Genomic DNA, 16,987 nt, shown 5'->3' with positions numbered 1-16,987 from the left:
CGGCTAATTTTTTTGTCTTTTTAGTAGAGACGGGTTTTCACCGTGTTGGCCAGGCTGGTCTCAAACTCCTGACCTCAAGTGATCCACCCGTCTTGGCCTCCCAAAGTGCTGGGATTACAGGTGTAAGCCACCACGCCTGGCCAGCTGGAAGCTTTCAAGCAGTCAAAACCCAAGAATAGAGCAGGCCTTTTGGCCACTGTAGGGAAGACACAGTTAAGGAAGACCTTAACAGCTAGCAACTGGCACTTTGCCTGCAGATAGGACCAAGCCCCACTGCCTGCCTGGCAGGCTGGACACCTGCTGTGCATGATTTCCCAGGACTGGGGGGGGATCCAGCTTTCTGGCCAGTTACATCGCTTCAGGCCTGTAGTCCTGGGTGGGAAGCTATTAGGATGAACAGCCTTCTGTCATTCCTTCCTACATAACTCACCCGGCCACTGGAAGGTGGCCCCAGTCTGTAGCAGGCCCCAGGGAAGCAGGAAGTTGTGGCGTACAGAGAAGTGGTATGAAGCAGAGGTGGCAGCCCTCACCTGACCAGTTCTGGCGAAGGGGTCAAATGGGTCCACTGCACCCCGCTAGGAGAGCACCAGAAACGGAGCCGGGGGAGCGTGGGCCTGGCCCAGTTCAATGCCCCTCACTTCCCAATCCCCACCCCTCCCCCCATCCTCCGTGGAAATAAGAGAGAGGAGCCTGGCGAGGGGCATGTCATCATTTTAATGATGTGATCTTTGGTGTTTCCCTCGTTAGCTGTAGACTATCCCCTCTCCTCCCACCACAATGTTTCTATGATGAGTTACAAACAGAAAGGAAATCACATTTTCATACTAAAAACAAAATGATCAGAGCCTTGATTTCTCCACTAGAAACTACATGTACAGTTAAGAGTCCACATGCAACACCTTAAATCACAGACTGAGACCTCACATTCTGACCTGGAGTCTCCTCCCCTTCCCCAGCCTTGGGCTAGCTTTGGCCGAGGCTCAGGTAATACTGACACCCACAGACGCTGCTCTGAGGGCCTTGGGGGGAGGAGGAGACTGGTGGACAAGCCCTGGGGGCCGGCCAGCCTACACCCCCCACTCCTGAGTGAGGACCTGCCCACTGTCCCTTGACCCCATCCTGTATCAGGCAAGCAGGCTGCCCCCTTACCCCACAGTAGTCCCCCATTAGTAAATGCTGAAGTCCCTGTCCTCAGGAATCTGGGAGCCTGGCCCGACCCCTGTTGGTTTCAGTGGGGTAAGACGATGAAGAGAGGCTGAGGCTCTGGAAGGCTCAGAGTTGGAGGTGGTTTCTGAGGGCCAGGCCATTCCTCCTGTTTCTGGGCTCCTGGTGGCTCTGCCCACCCAACAGGTGGACAGGGCAAAGCTGCCTTGAGGGCCTCTGTCCAGGATGATTGGCCCAGATCTGGAAGACTGTTCACTCTCTGGAGGCTCCCTGTCCAGGGCTGAGTCCCCTGAGCCCATGTTACTAGGAGAAAGTGGGGTGTCTGGCAGAGATACCCACTCGCTCCTCCATTCACATTAAGCCCACAGTGTGGCTCTCCTGGGCTCCATGTCCTCGAAGGTTCTAGTTCCCCGAGGCAGGCCTTGCCCATTCGACTGTCTCGTGCCCACTGACTGACCTCCTCTCCACCCCGACCCTCCTCCTCCTGTTCCCTGATGCAGCCAGCAGCTCTTCCGCATGTCCAGTTCCCAGTCAGCTGTGAGGTCCGGTTTCTGCTTGGCGGTTCGAGGGGAGGCACCAGTGCAATGTTTGTCTCTACCTGTTCCGTGGTTCTCCCCTAGGGCCAGCAGAGTGCCCCCTGCTGCTGCCACCATCCGGAAGGTGGTTGTTGTTGGTCAAGTCGCAGTGGAGGGTTGGTCCCTCAGCGCTGGGAAGGGAAACAGGAACAGGGACAGGGGAGGAGGAGGGTAAGGGCGGTGGGGTTGGCTCCTGCCCAGGGGTACCAGGCTGGTCCCAGGAAGCTGTCCGGGGGCTTAGGCCTCGCTCTGCCAGTTGCCCGGGCTCTGGGAGCAGTCCCCGAGAGGTGGAGGGCTGGGGTGAGGAGGTGCGGGCGGCACCAGGTTCAGTGCCCGTCTGAGAGCTGCGGTGAATGCGGTGGCTGACGATGATGTTGTTGCCGAAGCCGCCCATGGAGGCCATGGTGGTGCTCTGCTCCCGCTGCACCACGGCTGTCATGCCGCCCTCTGCCATCAGCCTCTGGATCCTGCTGAGTGCATCTTCTCCACTGGCACCATACTCTGATCCCTCACCTGGCAGGTACAAAGCAGAAGAGAGAGTGAATTGGCTGCTGGTCTGGGCCTCTGAGGCAGGTGGGCAGCCACTGGTAGCAGCTGGGGGATTCTTGGCTAAACGCAGGATAGAGAAAGACTCCCTCCATCACTGTGAAAACCAGTCCGAGTCTTGAAAGCTAGACAAATCCTCCAAAATGATCACAATCCATACTTCTGTTTTCCTGGTGGGGAAACTGAGGCCTAGAATGGCCAGTTAAGAGGCAGCACTGGCCTAGAAGGCAGCAGGTTGGCCTCAATGAGCTCTCTCAGTACCAGTGGCAGCTTAGCGTGCAAGGAGGCAGGTTCAGACAGCTGGCTTTGTCTGCCTGCTCCTTGCTGTAGAAACTCAGCAGACCTAGGGCTGGGCTGGGGTATGCCACCCTTTCTCTGGAAAGAGAGTAAGTACCCTATGGGTGTGGCCGAAAGGGAAACAGTCTGCTCTGCTTCATTACAACGCTGTCTTCCTTCAGCATAGTTCTGTGTTACCTCCTCAAAGCCCCTGAGAAGGCTGAGAGCTTTTATTTTTATATTGATTGATTGATTGATGGAGTCTCACTCTGTTGCCCAGGCTGGAGTGCAGTGGTACTATCTCTGCTCACTGCAAGCTCCACCTCCTGGGTGCATGCCATTCTCCTGCCTCACCTTCCTAAGTAACTACAGGTGCCCGCCACCATGCCGGGCTAATTTTTACATTTTTAGTAGAGACGGGGTTTCACCATGTTAACCAGGATGGTCTCAATCTCCTGACCTCGTGATCCTCCTGCCTCAGCCTCCCAAAGTGTTGGGATTACAGGCGTGACCCACCGCGCTTGGCCCATTTTATTTTTTTTGAGATAGAGTCTTGCTCTGTCACCCAGGCTGGAGTGCAGTGGCGTGATCTTGGCTCACTGCAACCTCTGCCTCCTGGGTTCAAGCAATTCTTCTGCCTCAGCCTCCCGAGTAGCTGGGATTACAGGCATGCACTGCCATACCTGGCTAAGTTTTGTATTTTCAGTAGATGGCATTTCGCCATGTTGGCCAGGCTGGTTTGGAACTCTTGACCTCAGGTGATCCACCTTCCTCGGCCTCCCAAAGTGCTAGGATTATAGGCGTGAGCCACTGCGCCCAGCCATATTTATTTATTTTTTTTAAATGGAGTTTTGTTCTTGTCGCCCAGGCTGGAGTGCAATGATGTGATCTCAGCTCACTGCAACCTCCACCTCCCAGGTTCAAGCCGTTCTTCTGCCTCAGCCTCCGAGTAGCTGGGATTACAGGTGCCTGCCACCACGCCCAGCTAATTTTTGTAGTTTTAGTAGCGACGGGTTTCGCCATGTTAGCCAAGCCAGTCTCAAACTCCTGACCTCAGGTAATCAGCCCGCCTCAGCCTCCCAAAGGGTTGGGATTACAGGAGTGAGCCACTGCACCCAGCCTTTATTTGTTTTTTGAGATGGAGTTTTGCTCTTGTCACTCAGGCTGGAGTGCAGTGGCACAATCTTGGCTGACTGCAACCTCTGCCTCCCAGGTTCAAGCGATTCTCCTGCTTCAGCCTCCTGAGTAGCTGGGATTACAGGCTCCCACCACATCTGGCTAATTTTTTGTATTTTTAGTAGAGACAGGGTTCCACCATGTTGGCCAGGCTGCTCTCAACTTCCTGACTTCAGGCAATCTGCCCACCTAGGCCTCCCAAAGTGTTGGGATTACAGGCATGAGCCACTGTGCCTGGTCAGAAGCTGAGAGTTTTAACTGTTCCCTGGAAGGGCTGTTTCCTTCTCTTCTTTCCCTTTACCCCCTAGTCTTCACAAGCTATTCCCCAGTTACTGTTCTCCTGGGGCTCAATGCCTGATGCCATATTTCCCTGGAGAGAGTCAACTGACCAGCACAGGCCCCAGGCTTCAAAATGCAGGTCTGGGGAGGGAAAGCAGGATCTGTCCACCACCCCTCTCCAGAAAGGCCCGAGCATTCACTTGTGTGGGAACAGAAAAGACTTTGACTCAAATCTCAGCTCTGTCACTTGCTTGCTGGGTGACCTTGAAAAAATCCCTAAAAAATCCCTACCGTCTACCTTGCACAGCGCTAGAGAGAGAAAAGGAGCTAACACACAGCCCAGGCACTTGGTCAAAGTGCCTATTGTGATTAACTTGGGGTCTGCAGCAGTGGAGCTCTGTCCCTGTGTGACCTCCCTTCCAGCCTTTTGCTCAGCTCTTGGTAGGGTGAGAACCAGGCTAAGACCATGGGCAACTATGATCAAGGCTCCCAGGCTGTAAGAGATGACTCCACTGAACTGCTGATTTGTCTCCATCAGCTACTGTTTGGGATTTTGCAGTTTTGGGGGTTTTGATGGTGAGTTTTCTTTCCTTTTGGGGTACTTGCCACCAGCTATTTTCATGAGACTTTCTTTGCTCCCCTAACCCCATCCATTCCCTTCTCTCTGCCTGCCTCATTAGAGTTGGATTTCCAGGCCAGCTGGTTTCACAGCTTGGTGGCATCTAAGGCCCAAAGAGATCGCTCACCCTTCTTATTAGTACTTGGCAGCCTCATGCTTCTGGTTCTTTCTACAGGGTTTTTTTTTTGAAACCAGGTCTCGCTATGTCACCTAAACTGGAGTGCAACGGTACAAACACCGCTCACTGCAGCTTAAGCCTATCTGGTGCAAGCGATCCACCCACCTCAGCCTCCTGAGTAGCTGGGAGTACAGGCATGCACCACCACACCTGGCTAATTTTTTGTACTTTTTATAGAGCCAGGGTTTTTCCATGTTGCCCAGGCTGCTCTTGAACTCCTGGGCTCAAGCAATCCTCCTGCCTTGGCCTCCCAAAGTACTGGGATTACATGGGTGAGTCACTGCGCCCAGCCCCAGTCTTAGACGATCTTCCTCAGCATTATGTCCTCTGTTGCTTTTCTGGAGATCCCCCGATAAAGCGCTGCCCTCCATCCCTCAAGGTGGCTGCCCTTCCCCACTTCCTCCTGGGATGCCTGGCTCTAGCTCCCAGGGCAGAAGGAGAGAAAACCTGAAGGGCTCTCAGAGTGCTGGGTCAACCCCGTCTTCAGGGTTTAAAGCCTTCTAACAGTGGGGCAGAGAGGGTAAAGAGAAAAAGGTCAACCTACGGACTTGGTGCCCACAGAGATTCTACCCTGGGAGTAAAGGGCTGCCTAGGGAGGCGGGGCCCTCCCCGTGCCCATTGTAGCCCCATTGCTTTCTAAGAACTCTGTGCACTGAAGCCCTCACAGCATGGTTTGGGGCGTGCCATGGCTGGCCTGAGGCCTGCTGGCACTGGAGTGCACTGTGCCGGGCGCTGTGCCTGGTGAACTCTCAGCTCTTTTCTTTTCTTTTTGAGACAGAGTCTCGCTCTGTCGCCCAGACTGGAATGCAGTGGCGTGATCTCAGTTCACTGCAACCTCCACTTCCCAGGTTCAAGCAATTCTCCTGCCTCCTGAGTAGCTGGGACTACAGGCATGTGCCACCATACCCGGCTAATTTTTGTATTTTTAGTAGAGACAGTGTTTCACCATGCCAGCCAGGCTAGTATCAAACTCCTGACCTTGTGATCCACCCACCTGGACCCCAAAGTGCTGGGATTACAGGCGTGAGCTACCACGCCCAGCTCAGCTCTTTTCAGGTAGATTACCAGGGGCAAAACAGGTTGCCTTGGGGCCCTATGGGTGCTGCTGCAGCCAAGCCCCCAGAGAGCCCCGGATGGGCTTTCCCAGGCTCTGGGGAGGCCCTGCTGCTGGCACTCAAGTCTGAGCCCACTGCTTGCTTGCCTGTGGCTCCAGGTCTGGCCACCCCTCTCTATGGCTGTGACTGTGTCCTAACTGGGCTTCTTGCTACCAGTCTCCTCCCTTTCCATCCAGTCTCCACACTGTTACCATGACCATCCTAATTCAGCTCTGATGAATTAAGCTCTTGTTAAGTCTGTACCCTGTTTAAAACCCAGAAGCTACAAAAGCCCTCACAGTAGTCAAAACTCCTTGGCTTGACATTTGAGGGCTCTCTGGCCAGGCCCTTATCACGCTGCAGACCTTCCTGCCCTGACCCCACATTCCTGCAGGTACCCGGCAGCCCTGCTCCCTGGCTACACAGATGGGCATATGCTGTGCACACTGTGCCATGCTCTTGTCCCGTCTCCTCTGCCACCCAGTTCTCTCTGGTCCCCCAGCTGGAAGGGGCTGCTCCTTCTCTGGGGCCTCAAAGTGCTTGACACCTCCCCATGGCTGTGGCATCTTTCTTCTGGCCTATAAGTTCCTGAAGGTCTTGGACTCAGTTGTATTCACTTTTGAGTCAAGTCTAACACGTGGGTTTACACAGGGCGTGTATTTGTCAAATACGTGTATGGATGAATAAAAGGGCTTCCAGGCTCCTCACAGGGGCTCCAGACTTAAGGATGCTTGGAAAACTGGTCTTGTAACTGCCCCATTGCAGGAGAAGCATTTATTTTATTTTGTTTTTTCGAGATGGAGCCTCGCTCTGTTGCCCAGGCTGGACTGCGGTGGCGAGATCTCGGCTCACTACAACCTCCACCTCCCAGGTTCAAGCAATTCTCCTGCCTCAGCCTCCCGAGTAGCTGGGATTACAGGCATGCACCACCACGCCTTGCTAATTTTTTTTGTATTTTTAGTAGAGATGGGGTTTCACCATGTTGGCCAGGCTGGTCTCAAACTCCTGACCTTGTGATCCGCCTGCCTCAGCCTCCCAAAGTGCTGGGATTACAGGTATAAGCCACTGGAGAAGCATTTATATGTCTAGTTCTCTCTGGACTTGCTCTCTGAGGGAAGAGACACAACGGATTCATCTCAATGTAATTCCCTCCACAGTGCCCTTGAATTCATGGTGCCTAACACAATACCAGACACAAAGTAAGTGCTCAAAAAAGAATGAATGGAAGATTTAAAAATGTACAAACAAATGGCTCCCCCAGGGCTGGATGTGGACAACTTCAGCCTACAGAACTATGAGCTGTGCTTCCCTCCTGGGAACTCTAAGCCAAGGCTAAGAGCAACTGAGGGCAGCTGGTACATTCTTCAAGAGAAAAAACACCAGGGCTAGAGGGAAATGGCAGTCACAGTCAGGGATCCAGGCACAGTGGCAGACAGGGAGTTAATTCTGCGGTCTTCTTCTCTGTAGCAAAAGCATCTGTTTTTGTCTTTGAAAATAGGAAATTGATTTAGAGTTCACATGAGGTCTCTTCCTTGGCAAGTCCTAAGGTGCACTCTAGAAGCAGAGGCCAGGGTAGAATCAACAAGTTCCCACCATGCCCTGCAACCATATTTAATTCTAGAGGTTTCATTGTCAGAAGAGAAGAGGGAACTGAGGCTCAGAGAGTCATAGGAGGAGCTGCCCTTCCTGACCTCTGGGAGTACTGGTCTTCCAGCCCCTCCCTCTTCACATTTGCTTTTTGCTGGCCCAGGGCCCAGGCTACTGCTGCTGGTCTACCTACCATCTTCACCAGACAAAACAGAGGCTCAGATGACCTTTGCTACGGGTCAGAGGCACAGCCATGGTGCTCTCCAAATAGTGGGGCACAGCCATGCTCGGAGGCAGGGCCCTGCCTCAGCTCAGCTCAACTCATTCATTCCATGCTTGCCCCGAATGCCCACTGCAAGCTAGGGAGGCACTGTATCAGTGCTGGAAGCCAATGGTGAGTCCAGGAAATGCTTCCCTCCCTTTTCGAGCTACCCTCTTGGCCAGGAGGGTAGGAAAGCTTGCTGTAGGGTCAAATTCTGGGAGAAATCAAACTCTTATTAAAGTCGAACATGCAAAAAAGCTGACGTGTGCAAATACCCCTGTGGAGCACTCCTCCTGGAAGGTCTGGAAAGAGCTGAATGGATTTCAAAGAAATTTTTGTAGAACAAGAAAATTAGAAGTAGCCTAGGAGCCCTTTGGTGCTGACAGAAAAAGGCCAAGGGGAGTGGGTAGGGGCAGGCCACAGAACAGCAATTACTACAAGCAGAGCAGGTTTCCCACATTAATAAATCTGGGTGACTGAGTGCGGCGGCACACACCTAGAATCCCAGCACTTTGGGAGGCCGAGGCGGGAGGATCGCTGGAGCCCAGGAGTTTGAGACCAGCCTGGGCAACATGGTGAAACCCTGTCTCTACAACAAACAAACAAAACAAAATTAGCCAGGTGTGGTGGCATGTGCCAGGAGGCTGAGGTGGGGAGGATCCCTTGAGCCCAGGAGGTCGAGGCTGCAGTGAGCTGTGTTTGTGTCACTGTACTCCAGCCTGGATGGAAGAGTGAGATCTTGTCTCAAAAAATAAATAAAAACAAAATAAATAAATCTTGGTGCCTGTAGTAGGTGTGAGTGCAGGTGGGATCTCCCTTCTAGCCCAGCCCAGAACAGCTGAACTCCCTGACCAGAGGGTTTCGTTATCCATGTTCTTGCAGCTCTGGTTTTGTCAATACAAAACCTGCCAGCGGCTTCTGCATGGTGAAATCTGGGCCCAAAGAGAGCCCTGATTCCTGGGCTCCCCTGAAGAGTCTGACAGCAGAATAGTGGTATGAGTGCCTCAGAGCAAGGTTCCTTGCCCTAGGAGGGACAAGGCTGGACACTGACACCCATCCATCAAGTGTTCATATCCTCTGACCCACACCTCCCCTGCCCTGACTGATTTCTGAAAGGGGTATGGTGTGTGGAACAGCTGAGGGTGCAGAGTCTAGGCAGAGCATGCAGGGACGCAGGCAGGCAGAAGCAGCCAGCTGCCCGGTCTCACTCTGCCTGCTGTTTCTGCTGACCAGAGCCTCAGCTTAGCTGGGGCCATCCTCTACCACCCACTCTACTTTACAGGAGGAGGGGATAGTGGGGCAAGGAACCAGGTCCTGCCTCCTAAAACCAGGGAAAAGAGCTCCTTCCCTCTGCGCCACCCTCTGCCCCATCCCCCAAAAAGAATGAAAGGAACTTATAATTGACTAAAAGCCAGAAATGGGCTGCATGCTAACCAGGAAAACAGCAGAGAATTCTCTGGGAGGTGAAACACCAGCAGGCATACTTCTGAAGGTGGCAGCTCCTGCTCCCAGAGCCCCAGCACGTCATCTTCAGCCCCAGTATCCTGCCCTCCCCACTCATCCAGCCTCAGTTCTCCACATGCACCAGACATGCCATGAACACAAATTAGTGGTCCTTTATGCAGTAACATGTCTTTGAACTTGGTGCCATTGCATGTGCTGAGACATGTCTCCAGGAACGTTTCCCCACCACCCTACTTCACCTGACTCCTACTCATGCTTGAAGACTAGGCTCAGGGTCACCTCCTCCAGGAGTCTCCCCTAAGCCTCATAGGCTGGGCACAGCCCCTCCTCCTCTGTGCTCCGGAGGTCCTCATCACATCAAAACAATGATCAGTTTAGGCGTCCATCTCCCTCTCTAGGCTGCGAGCTCCCCATGGAAGGACAGAGAGGCCTATTTGTCTTCACAGCCCAAGTGGCTGATACATAGTAAAAGCTCAGTGAAATCAAATCAGAAGGGGCTGCCTAGCTGGGCGCAGTGCTTCATGCCTGTAATTCCAGCACTTTGGGAGGCCAAGAAGGGAGGCTTGCTTGAAGCTAGGAGTTCAAGACCAGCCAGGGCAACACGGTGAGACCCTGTCTCTAAAAAAAAAAAAAAAAGATTAAAAAAAAAAATAGCCGGGCATGGTGGCGCACACCTGTAGTCCCAGCTAGTCAGTAGGCTGAGGCAGGAAGATCGCTTGAGCCTAGGAGTTCAGGACTGCAGTGAGCCAAGATGGTGCCACTGTACTCCAGCCTGAGCAACAGAGTGAGACTATCTTTCTTTATTTATTCATATTTGAGACAGGGTCTTGCTCTGTCTCCAGGCTGGAGTGCAGTGGCACATCACAGCTCACTGCAGTCGCCACCTTCCAGGCTCAAGCAACCTTTCTGCCTCAAGCCTCCAGAGTAGCTGGGACTACAGATGTGTGCCACCATGCTCAGCTAATGTTTCGTATATTTAGTAGAGACAGGGTTTTGCTGTGTTGCCCAGGCTGGTCTTGAACTCCAGGACTCAAGGGATCCTCCTGCCTTGGCCTCTGGGAGTAGTGCTGGGACTACAGGTGTGAGCTACCATGCCCAACTGAAGTTCTGTCTTTATTTATTTTATTTTTATTATTATTTTTGAGACAGAGTCTTGCTTTGTTGCCCAGGCTGGGTTGCAGTGGTGTGATCTTGGCTCATTGCAACCTCTGCCTCCCAGGTTCAAGTGATTCTCCTGCCTCGGCCACCTCAGTAGCTGGGATTACAGGTGTCCACCACCATGCCTGACTAATTTTTGTATTTTTAGTAGACACAGGGTTTCACCATGTTGGCCAGCTGGTCTTGAACTCCTGATCTCAAGTGATCTGCCCACCTCAGCCTCCCAAAGTGCTAGGATTACAGGCGTGAGCCACCACACCCTGCTGAGACTCTGTCTTTAAATTAAAAAAAAAAAAAAAAAAAAGGCCTGGGTGTGGTGGCTCACACCTGTAACTCCAGCACTTTGGGAGACCAAGGTGGGAGGATCTCTTGATCCCAGGAGTTCAAGGGCATGGGCAACACAGTGAGACCCCATCCCAAAAACAAAACAAAACAAACAACACTCTCTTCCATTGACTGCTATTTGTATATACATATATACATACTACAAACATACATAAGGGGCTGGCCGGGTGCAGTGGCTCACGCCTGTAAGCCCAGCACTTTGGGAGGCTGAGGTAGGCGTATCACTTGAGGTCAGGAGTTCCAGACCAGCCTGGCCAACATGGCGAAACCCCGTTTCCACTAAAAAATACAAAAATTAGTTGGGAGTGATGGCGGGCACCTGTAATCCCAGCTACTCGGGAGGCTGAGGCCGAGAGAAGCACTTGAACCTGGGGGGCAGAAGTTGCAGTAAGCTGAGATTGCACCACTGCACTCTCAAAAAATAAAAAAAGAGGCCAGGCACGGTGGCTCAGGCCTTTAATCCCAGCACTCTGGGAGGCCTAGGCGGGCAGATCACAAGGTCAGGAGTTCGAGACCAGCCCGGACAACATGGTGAAACCCTGTCTCTACTAAAAATACAGAAATTAGCCGGGCATGGTGGCACATGCCTGTAATCCCAGCTACTTGGGAGGCTGAGGCAGGAGAATTGCTTGAACTTGGGAAGCAGAGGTTGCAGTGAGCTGAGATCGCAGAGGCTGCAGTGAGCCGAGATCACGCCATTGTACTCCAGCTTAGGTGACAGAGTTCGACTCTGTCTCAAGAAAAATATAAATAAATAAAAATAAAAAGAAGGGGCTGCCTAACAGTATGGCCCCCCTCTCCAAACCCCTCCCGCTGTCAGGGTTTACTGGGAGCTCTAAGAGGTCTGCCTCCTACTGAGAGAGAGGGCTGGCCTGCTGGCTCCATTGGAGAAGACTGTGCTGGTTCCCTCTTGCCTGGCCCTCAGGCTTCCTGGAATAGGCCTAATGGACTCCGGAGCAGCTCAAAGTCCACAGAAACCTGCAAAAAGGGCCTGAAGATGGCAGAAGGAGCCTTCCACCAACTCCTCCTAGAGGCTCACAGCCAAGGTTGGCTGCTTCAGCCAGCACCACCTAAAGGTCATGGCCCCAGTGAGGGGCGTCCACCTAGCACAGATGCATGAGGAGGGCTGTGCTACAGACCAAAGAGGGACTTCACTTTGAAAATTCTCAGTTCGGCCGGGCGCGGTGGCTCAAGCCTGTAATCCCAGCACTTTGGGAGGCCGAGGCGGGCGGATCACGAGGTCAGGAGATCGAGACCATCCTGGCTAACACGGTGAAACCCCGTCTCTACTAAAAATACAAAAAACTAGCCGGGCGAGGTGGCGGGCGCCTGTAGTCCCAGCTACTCGGGAGGCTGAGGCAGGAGAATGGCGTAAACCCGGGAGGCAGAGCTTGCAGTGAGCTAAGATCCGGCCACTGCACTCCAGCCTGGGTGACAGAGCAAGACTCCGTCTCAAAAAAAAAAAAAAAAAAAAAAAAGAAAATTCTCAGTTCATGGCATCGAGAGCGACCATGCAAGACCCTGGTTCATGGCATCAAGAGTGACCATGCAAGACCCTGAGGGGCACTGCGGTGTAGAAAGCCGTTCCCTGGGGTGACAGGTATGTTTGTTATTCTTTGCCTGACATGCACCATGGCTTTTTCTCCCATGGTCTCTTCTGGGCAAATGGCTCAACACAGACTTAGAAAATGTGTCTGTTTGGAGGCTGCTTTGTTTGGAGCTACGACCAGCAAGGGGGCTGGGGGTAGGGGGTGAGGACAGCAACTGAGTGAGAACAGCCTGTTTAACACAGCTGCTGACGGACTCCTAAGTGGCTCGAGCTCTGCTGCTGGGAAGTGCTAATTGGTTTTTAAAAGTGTGAGGCTGGCACAGACAGTCAGGGCCGAGTGTGGCAGAGCCACACCTGAAATAGGTGAGAGGAAGGGGCTGATGTTATGCCAGGCTGCAGTCAAAATGGCAATGAGCCCCAGGTGTGACAGGAGTGTGAGAGGTCCTCCCATGGGGCAGTCCCAAATCTGCCATACTGGTAGGGGGACGACAAGCTAGGCTGTGGTTTGGCCCCAGAAGCTAAGGCCTGGGGTGCACTTCTCTGGAATGGCAGCTTGCAGGAACGAGTCTCCCTTTAGCCCTTTCAATCCAGGCTTTCTGTGCTCTCTCTTTGGAAAAAGAGCCTGGGTCCTCACATTTTAGAGGAGAGGGAGTCAGCATACTTGGTGGGAGCTGAGGCGAGCTGCAAGAGTGACCCAGCTCAGGGAAACCATGTCACTGTTGAGGAGGCTCTTAATGCCACCAGGTGGGCATCACCCAGACATGGGAGGGGGTATGCATCCTGAGTGGGAAGTGGCACTCACACGGTCTTAGGGTCCCTCTCCCACCCACTCCAGCACCACATGGCTCCTACCTTCACCAGGACCTGAGGCGGCTGTCCCTGGCTCCGGCACCTCCCTCTCAGTCTGTGTTTCGGCATTCTGCAGCTGAAGGGCCAGAGTCTGGGTGCCCTGAGATGTCACTGAGGTGGTAGGGTTCCGGGGCTGCAGCCCAATGGCATTCATCAGCCCCATGTCTCTGTCTGTCCTCCATGTGGCTCTGCTGGTTCTAGGGAGAGAAAGACAGACTGAAGTCAGGTGGGGCTTGGGACAGCGCCCCGCACAGCACTCTGCTGGCTCTGTGCCAATCCTCAGGGCAGTGTGGGCCAGGCCCTGCTGGCTAAGAGAAGCCCTGCTGGCTAAGAGAAGCCCTGTGCTCCTGCAACTGCCTCTTGATGGTGGTTAACTTGTCTGTGTCCATTCTCTCCCAAGGTTAGTCTATACCCTGGGACAATGAAAGGCCACAGAAACATCCAGTCTTGTGCAACCCTGGCTCAGTCATGCCCTTCAACAACAGGCCCCTGCCAGGGAGTGGGGAGGAGCTGTAGAGATGGCTGATACGAAAAGACACTAATGAAATTCAGGAGGCCAGCAGCTGAGATCATGGGATAAAGAGTGAGCACTGGAAGAAGGTCCTTTCTCTCTTTAGTTTTACCTTCCTTCCAACTGTATGTTCGTAAGATTCCACTTTGAATTCTTGAATTTCCAAGTGAACTGAGAGCTCCACTTTGGAGGGAAAGAACTGGAACTCTTTTTTTTTTTTTGGTGAGACAGTCTCAGCCTGTCACCCAGGTTGGAGTGCAGTGGCACAATCTCAGCTCACTGCAACCTCCGCCTCCCGGGTTCAGGCGACTCTCCTGCCTCAGCCTCCCGAGTAGCTGGGATTATAGGCACACAAAACCATGCTCGGCTAATTTTTTGTATTTTTAGTAGAGAGGGATTTCACCATGTTGGCCAGGATGGTCTCGATCTCCTGACCTCGTGATCTGTCCGCCTCAGCCTCCCAAAGTGCTGGGATTGATTACAGGTGTGAGCTACCGCGCCCATCCAGGACTGGAACTCCTGAACAGGCTGCTCTGGGATCCTCCTTCCAGGGCCTTCTGAAAACAGACCCTTGCAGGTAGGGAGCACAGGCTGTCCTACAAGGAAGGTTCCGGCCAATGCTAGCATCCACCTTCCTTGGGCATGTCCCAGGCACTGCCTTGGAACAGCTGGAGCTGGCAGCAGAGGCAGCCCAGGGCTTTTGAGACTATCACCAGACACTCATATTTCTAGCTGCTTCTGGGACTATTCCTCCAGCTATGCTCAGCAATTCCTAGGGGAAGTAGCAATTGCTTTGGGTTTATCAACAACCCAGCACTTTGTTCCAGTCTTCATTAGCGAATTAAGTGATGAAAGGATCAGTACCAGATTTCTAATGGGTGCCTCAAGAGGATTTGTCCCTGGGCTACAGCCCTGGGCAGCTTGGTCCCTGAGGTCCTAGTCATCTGGAAGAGCCTGGGCCATGGAGCAGACTTCATGGGGCGGCATCCTTCTTCAGGCCCTATCTTCTCTCCTCACCCCAAGTGTGCCCAGGCACCATGGCCAGGATGGGAGAGGGTGAGGGGGTGGTTCTACAGCAAGACTCTGAGAGCAGAGCTTTTGTTCTCTTTCTTAGCCATACAACACTTTTCTCAAATGAAACTGTACACAAAAGATCAAGGAGGCGCTGCTTTGGTTGAGGAGGGACCCAGAGCCCTAGAGGATGCTGAAGGCACTGCTTAAGAGCTCATCAAAAGCAGGAGGAAGGGACGGGCCTCCAGCCAGCTGCTCCCTGCCTACTTCCCAAACATACCCAGGCCGCTCGCTGCTCCTGCTGTTGGAATGGACAGTGAAGACCGTCTCGTTCAGCTGGTCCCAGTAGTACTCAACACCAGAGTTTAAGGCCCTAAAAATCGGTTGGGAAGGGTGTAGAAGAAGGTGAAAGGCATTAGAGAGGGAAGGATAAGAGCTCCTAAAACTCCTGGCTTTGTGGACTGTGGCTGCCCATCCTTTCTCTCTCCTGGGGCTGAGCTGAGACCAAGACCAGAGCTGCGGCTTCATCAGGATGCTCAGTGCTGGGGCAATTCAGACAAATCTCTAATAGCCTAAATGCCTGGAATGGTGGGTTTAGCTTCTCCTTTCCCCCTGACTAGCCTAACTGGCTCCTCCTTGGAGCTGAGAGACAGCTAAAAAATAGCAACAACAGATACAGGCAGTGGGTCCTGAGTATTCTTCAGACACAGAGAAAGGAACTAAGATGGCAAATGTGAGGCCCACTGGAGAGATATAGTGCTATGGACAGCCCTGCCCAACGGGCATGCCTAGTCTTGAAAAGCAGAGACCTTGGCTGGGCGCTGGTGGCTCACACCTATAATCCCAGCACTTTGGGAGGCCGAGGCGGGCAGATCATGAGGTCAAGAGATCAAGACCATCCTGGCCAACACTGTGAAACTCCATCTCTACTAAAAATATAAAAATTAGCTGGGCGTGGTGGCACATGCCTATAGTATCAGCTACTCAGGAGGCTGAGGCAGGAGAATCGCTTGAACCGGGAGACAGAGGTTGCAGTGAGCTGAGATTGTGCCACTGTACTCCAGCCTGGGCGACAATGTGAGACTCTGTCTCAAAAAAAAAAAAAAAAAAAAAAAAAGCAGAGGCCTCAGGAACAAAGACAGTGCAGGCTCTCGCCCCTGGGGTAGCCTGAGCTGTTTAACCTAGAGGCCTAGATCACCCTCCTTTAACAACAGAACTTACCTCCATAAAGAGCAAACATCCCCAACTGAGTGGATTATAGGATGCTGGGAGGTGCTTCCTTCCTAAACATGGGTGTTGGCTAAGACAGAGACCAGGTAGGGCCTAGATGATGAGGGACTGTATTCTAGGAGGTCCCAGGAGGCTGTACTGCCTCAGGTAAAAGGCAACAAAACCAGACACTGAGCCTCCAAATCTGCCTTTTTTTCTGAGATGGAGTCTCACTCTGATGCCCAGGCTGGAGTGCAGTGGCGTGATCTCAGCTCATTGCAACCTCTGCCTCCTGGATTCAAGCGATTCTCCTACCTCAGCCTCCCAAGCAGCTGAGATTACAGGTGTGTGCCACTACGCCCCGCTAATTTTTATATTTTTAGTAGAGATGGGGTTTCACCATGTTGGCCAGGCTGGTGTCGAACTCCTGACCTCAAGTGATCTGCCCACCTTGGCCTCCCAAAGTGCTAGGATTACAGGCATGAGCAACTATGCCCAGCCCAAATTGGTCTTTTTAAAATTTTTTCAATTTTTTTTTTTTTTTTTTGAGACGGAGTCTCGCTCTGCCGCCCAGGCTGGAGTGCAGTGGCCGGATCTCAGCTCACTGCAAGCTCCGCCTCCCGGGTTTTTACGCCATTCTCCTGCCTCAGCCTCCCCAGTAGCTGGGACTACAGGCGCCCGCCACCTCGCCCGGCTAGTTTTTTTTTTTATTTTTTAGTAGAGACGGGGTTTCACCATGTTAGCCAGGATGGTCTCGATCTCCCGACCTCGTGATCCGCCCATCTCGGCCTCCCAAAATGCTGGGATTACAGGCTTGAGCCACCGCGCCCGGCCAAAATTTTTTCAATTTTAAAAAAATTTTTTCAGATGGGGTCTCACTATGTTGCCCAGGCTTGTCTTGAACTCCTGGGCTCAAATGATCTTCCCACCTCGGCCTCCCAAAGTGCTGGGATTATAGGCGTGAGCCACCACGCCTGGCCCAAATCTGTCTTTAGTGGGTAACTATGATTAGGCTTCACCTGCGAGAATACTACTTGCTTCTTTGAAGGGAAAGAGCCACAGCCAAACAAAAGTACTCTTCTTTTCACTGCCCTGTAGTAAACCTCTCCCAAGCTCTAGGGGCCTGTCAGGCTGT

General features: G+C 52.8%; 1 protein-coding gene across 7 annotated transcripts in view; it reads right to left on the bottom strand.

The window, feature by feature from the left end:
- Positions 1 to 695: 695 nt before the first annotated feature.
- Positions 696 to 16,987, bottom strand: part of LOC105471664 (autophagy and beclin 1 regulator 1) — a 201,137-nt gene continuing 184,845 nt past the window's right edge. For all 7 annotated transcript variants that reach the window (XM_011724288.2, XM_011724286.2, XM_071074730.1 and 4 more), the window contains 3 exons: positions 14,924 to 15,016; positions 13,125 to 13,318; positions 696 to 2,252 (listed from right to left, as the gene is read on the bottom strand). In XM_011724288.2, the coding sequence (XP_011722590.1) occupies positions 1,759 to 2,252; positions 13,125 to 13,318; positions 14,924 to 15,016 (781 nt within the window). In that variant the 3' untranslated portion in view covers positions 696 to 1,758. The remainder of the gene's footprint in view (positions 2,253 to 13,124; positions 13,319 to 14,923; positions 15,017 to 16,987) is intronic.

The sequence above is a fragment of the Macaca nemestrina genome, chromosome 12, assembly GCF_043159975.1.
Source record: "Macaca nemestrina isolate mMacNem1 chromosome 12, mMacNem.hap1, whole genome shotgun sequence".
Classification (NCBI taxonomy): Eukaryota; Metazoa; Chordata; class Mammalia; order Primates; family Cercopithecidae; genus Macaca; species Macaca nemestrina.
Note: the sequence above shows the minus strand (reverse complement) of the source record. Positions and strands in the feature narration are given on the sequence as shown.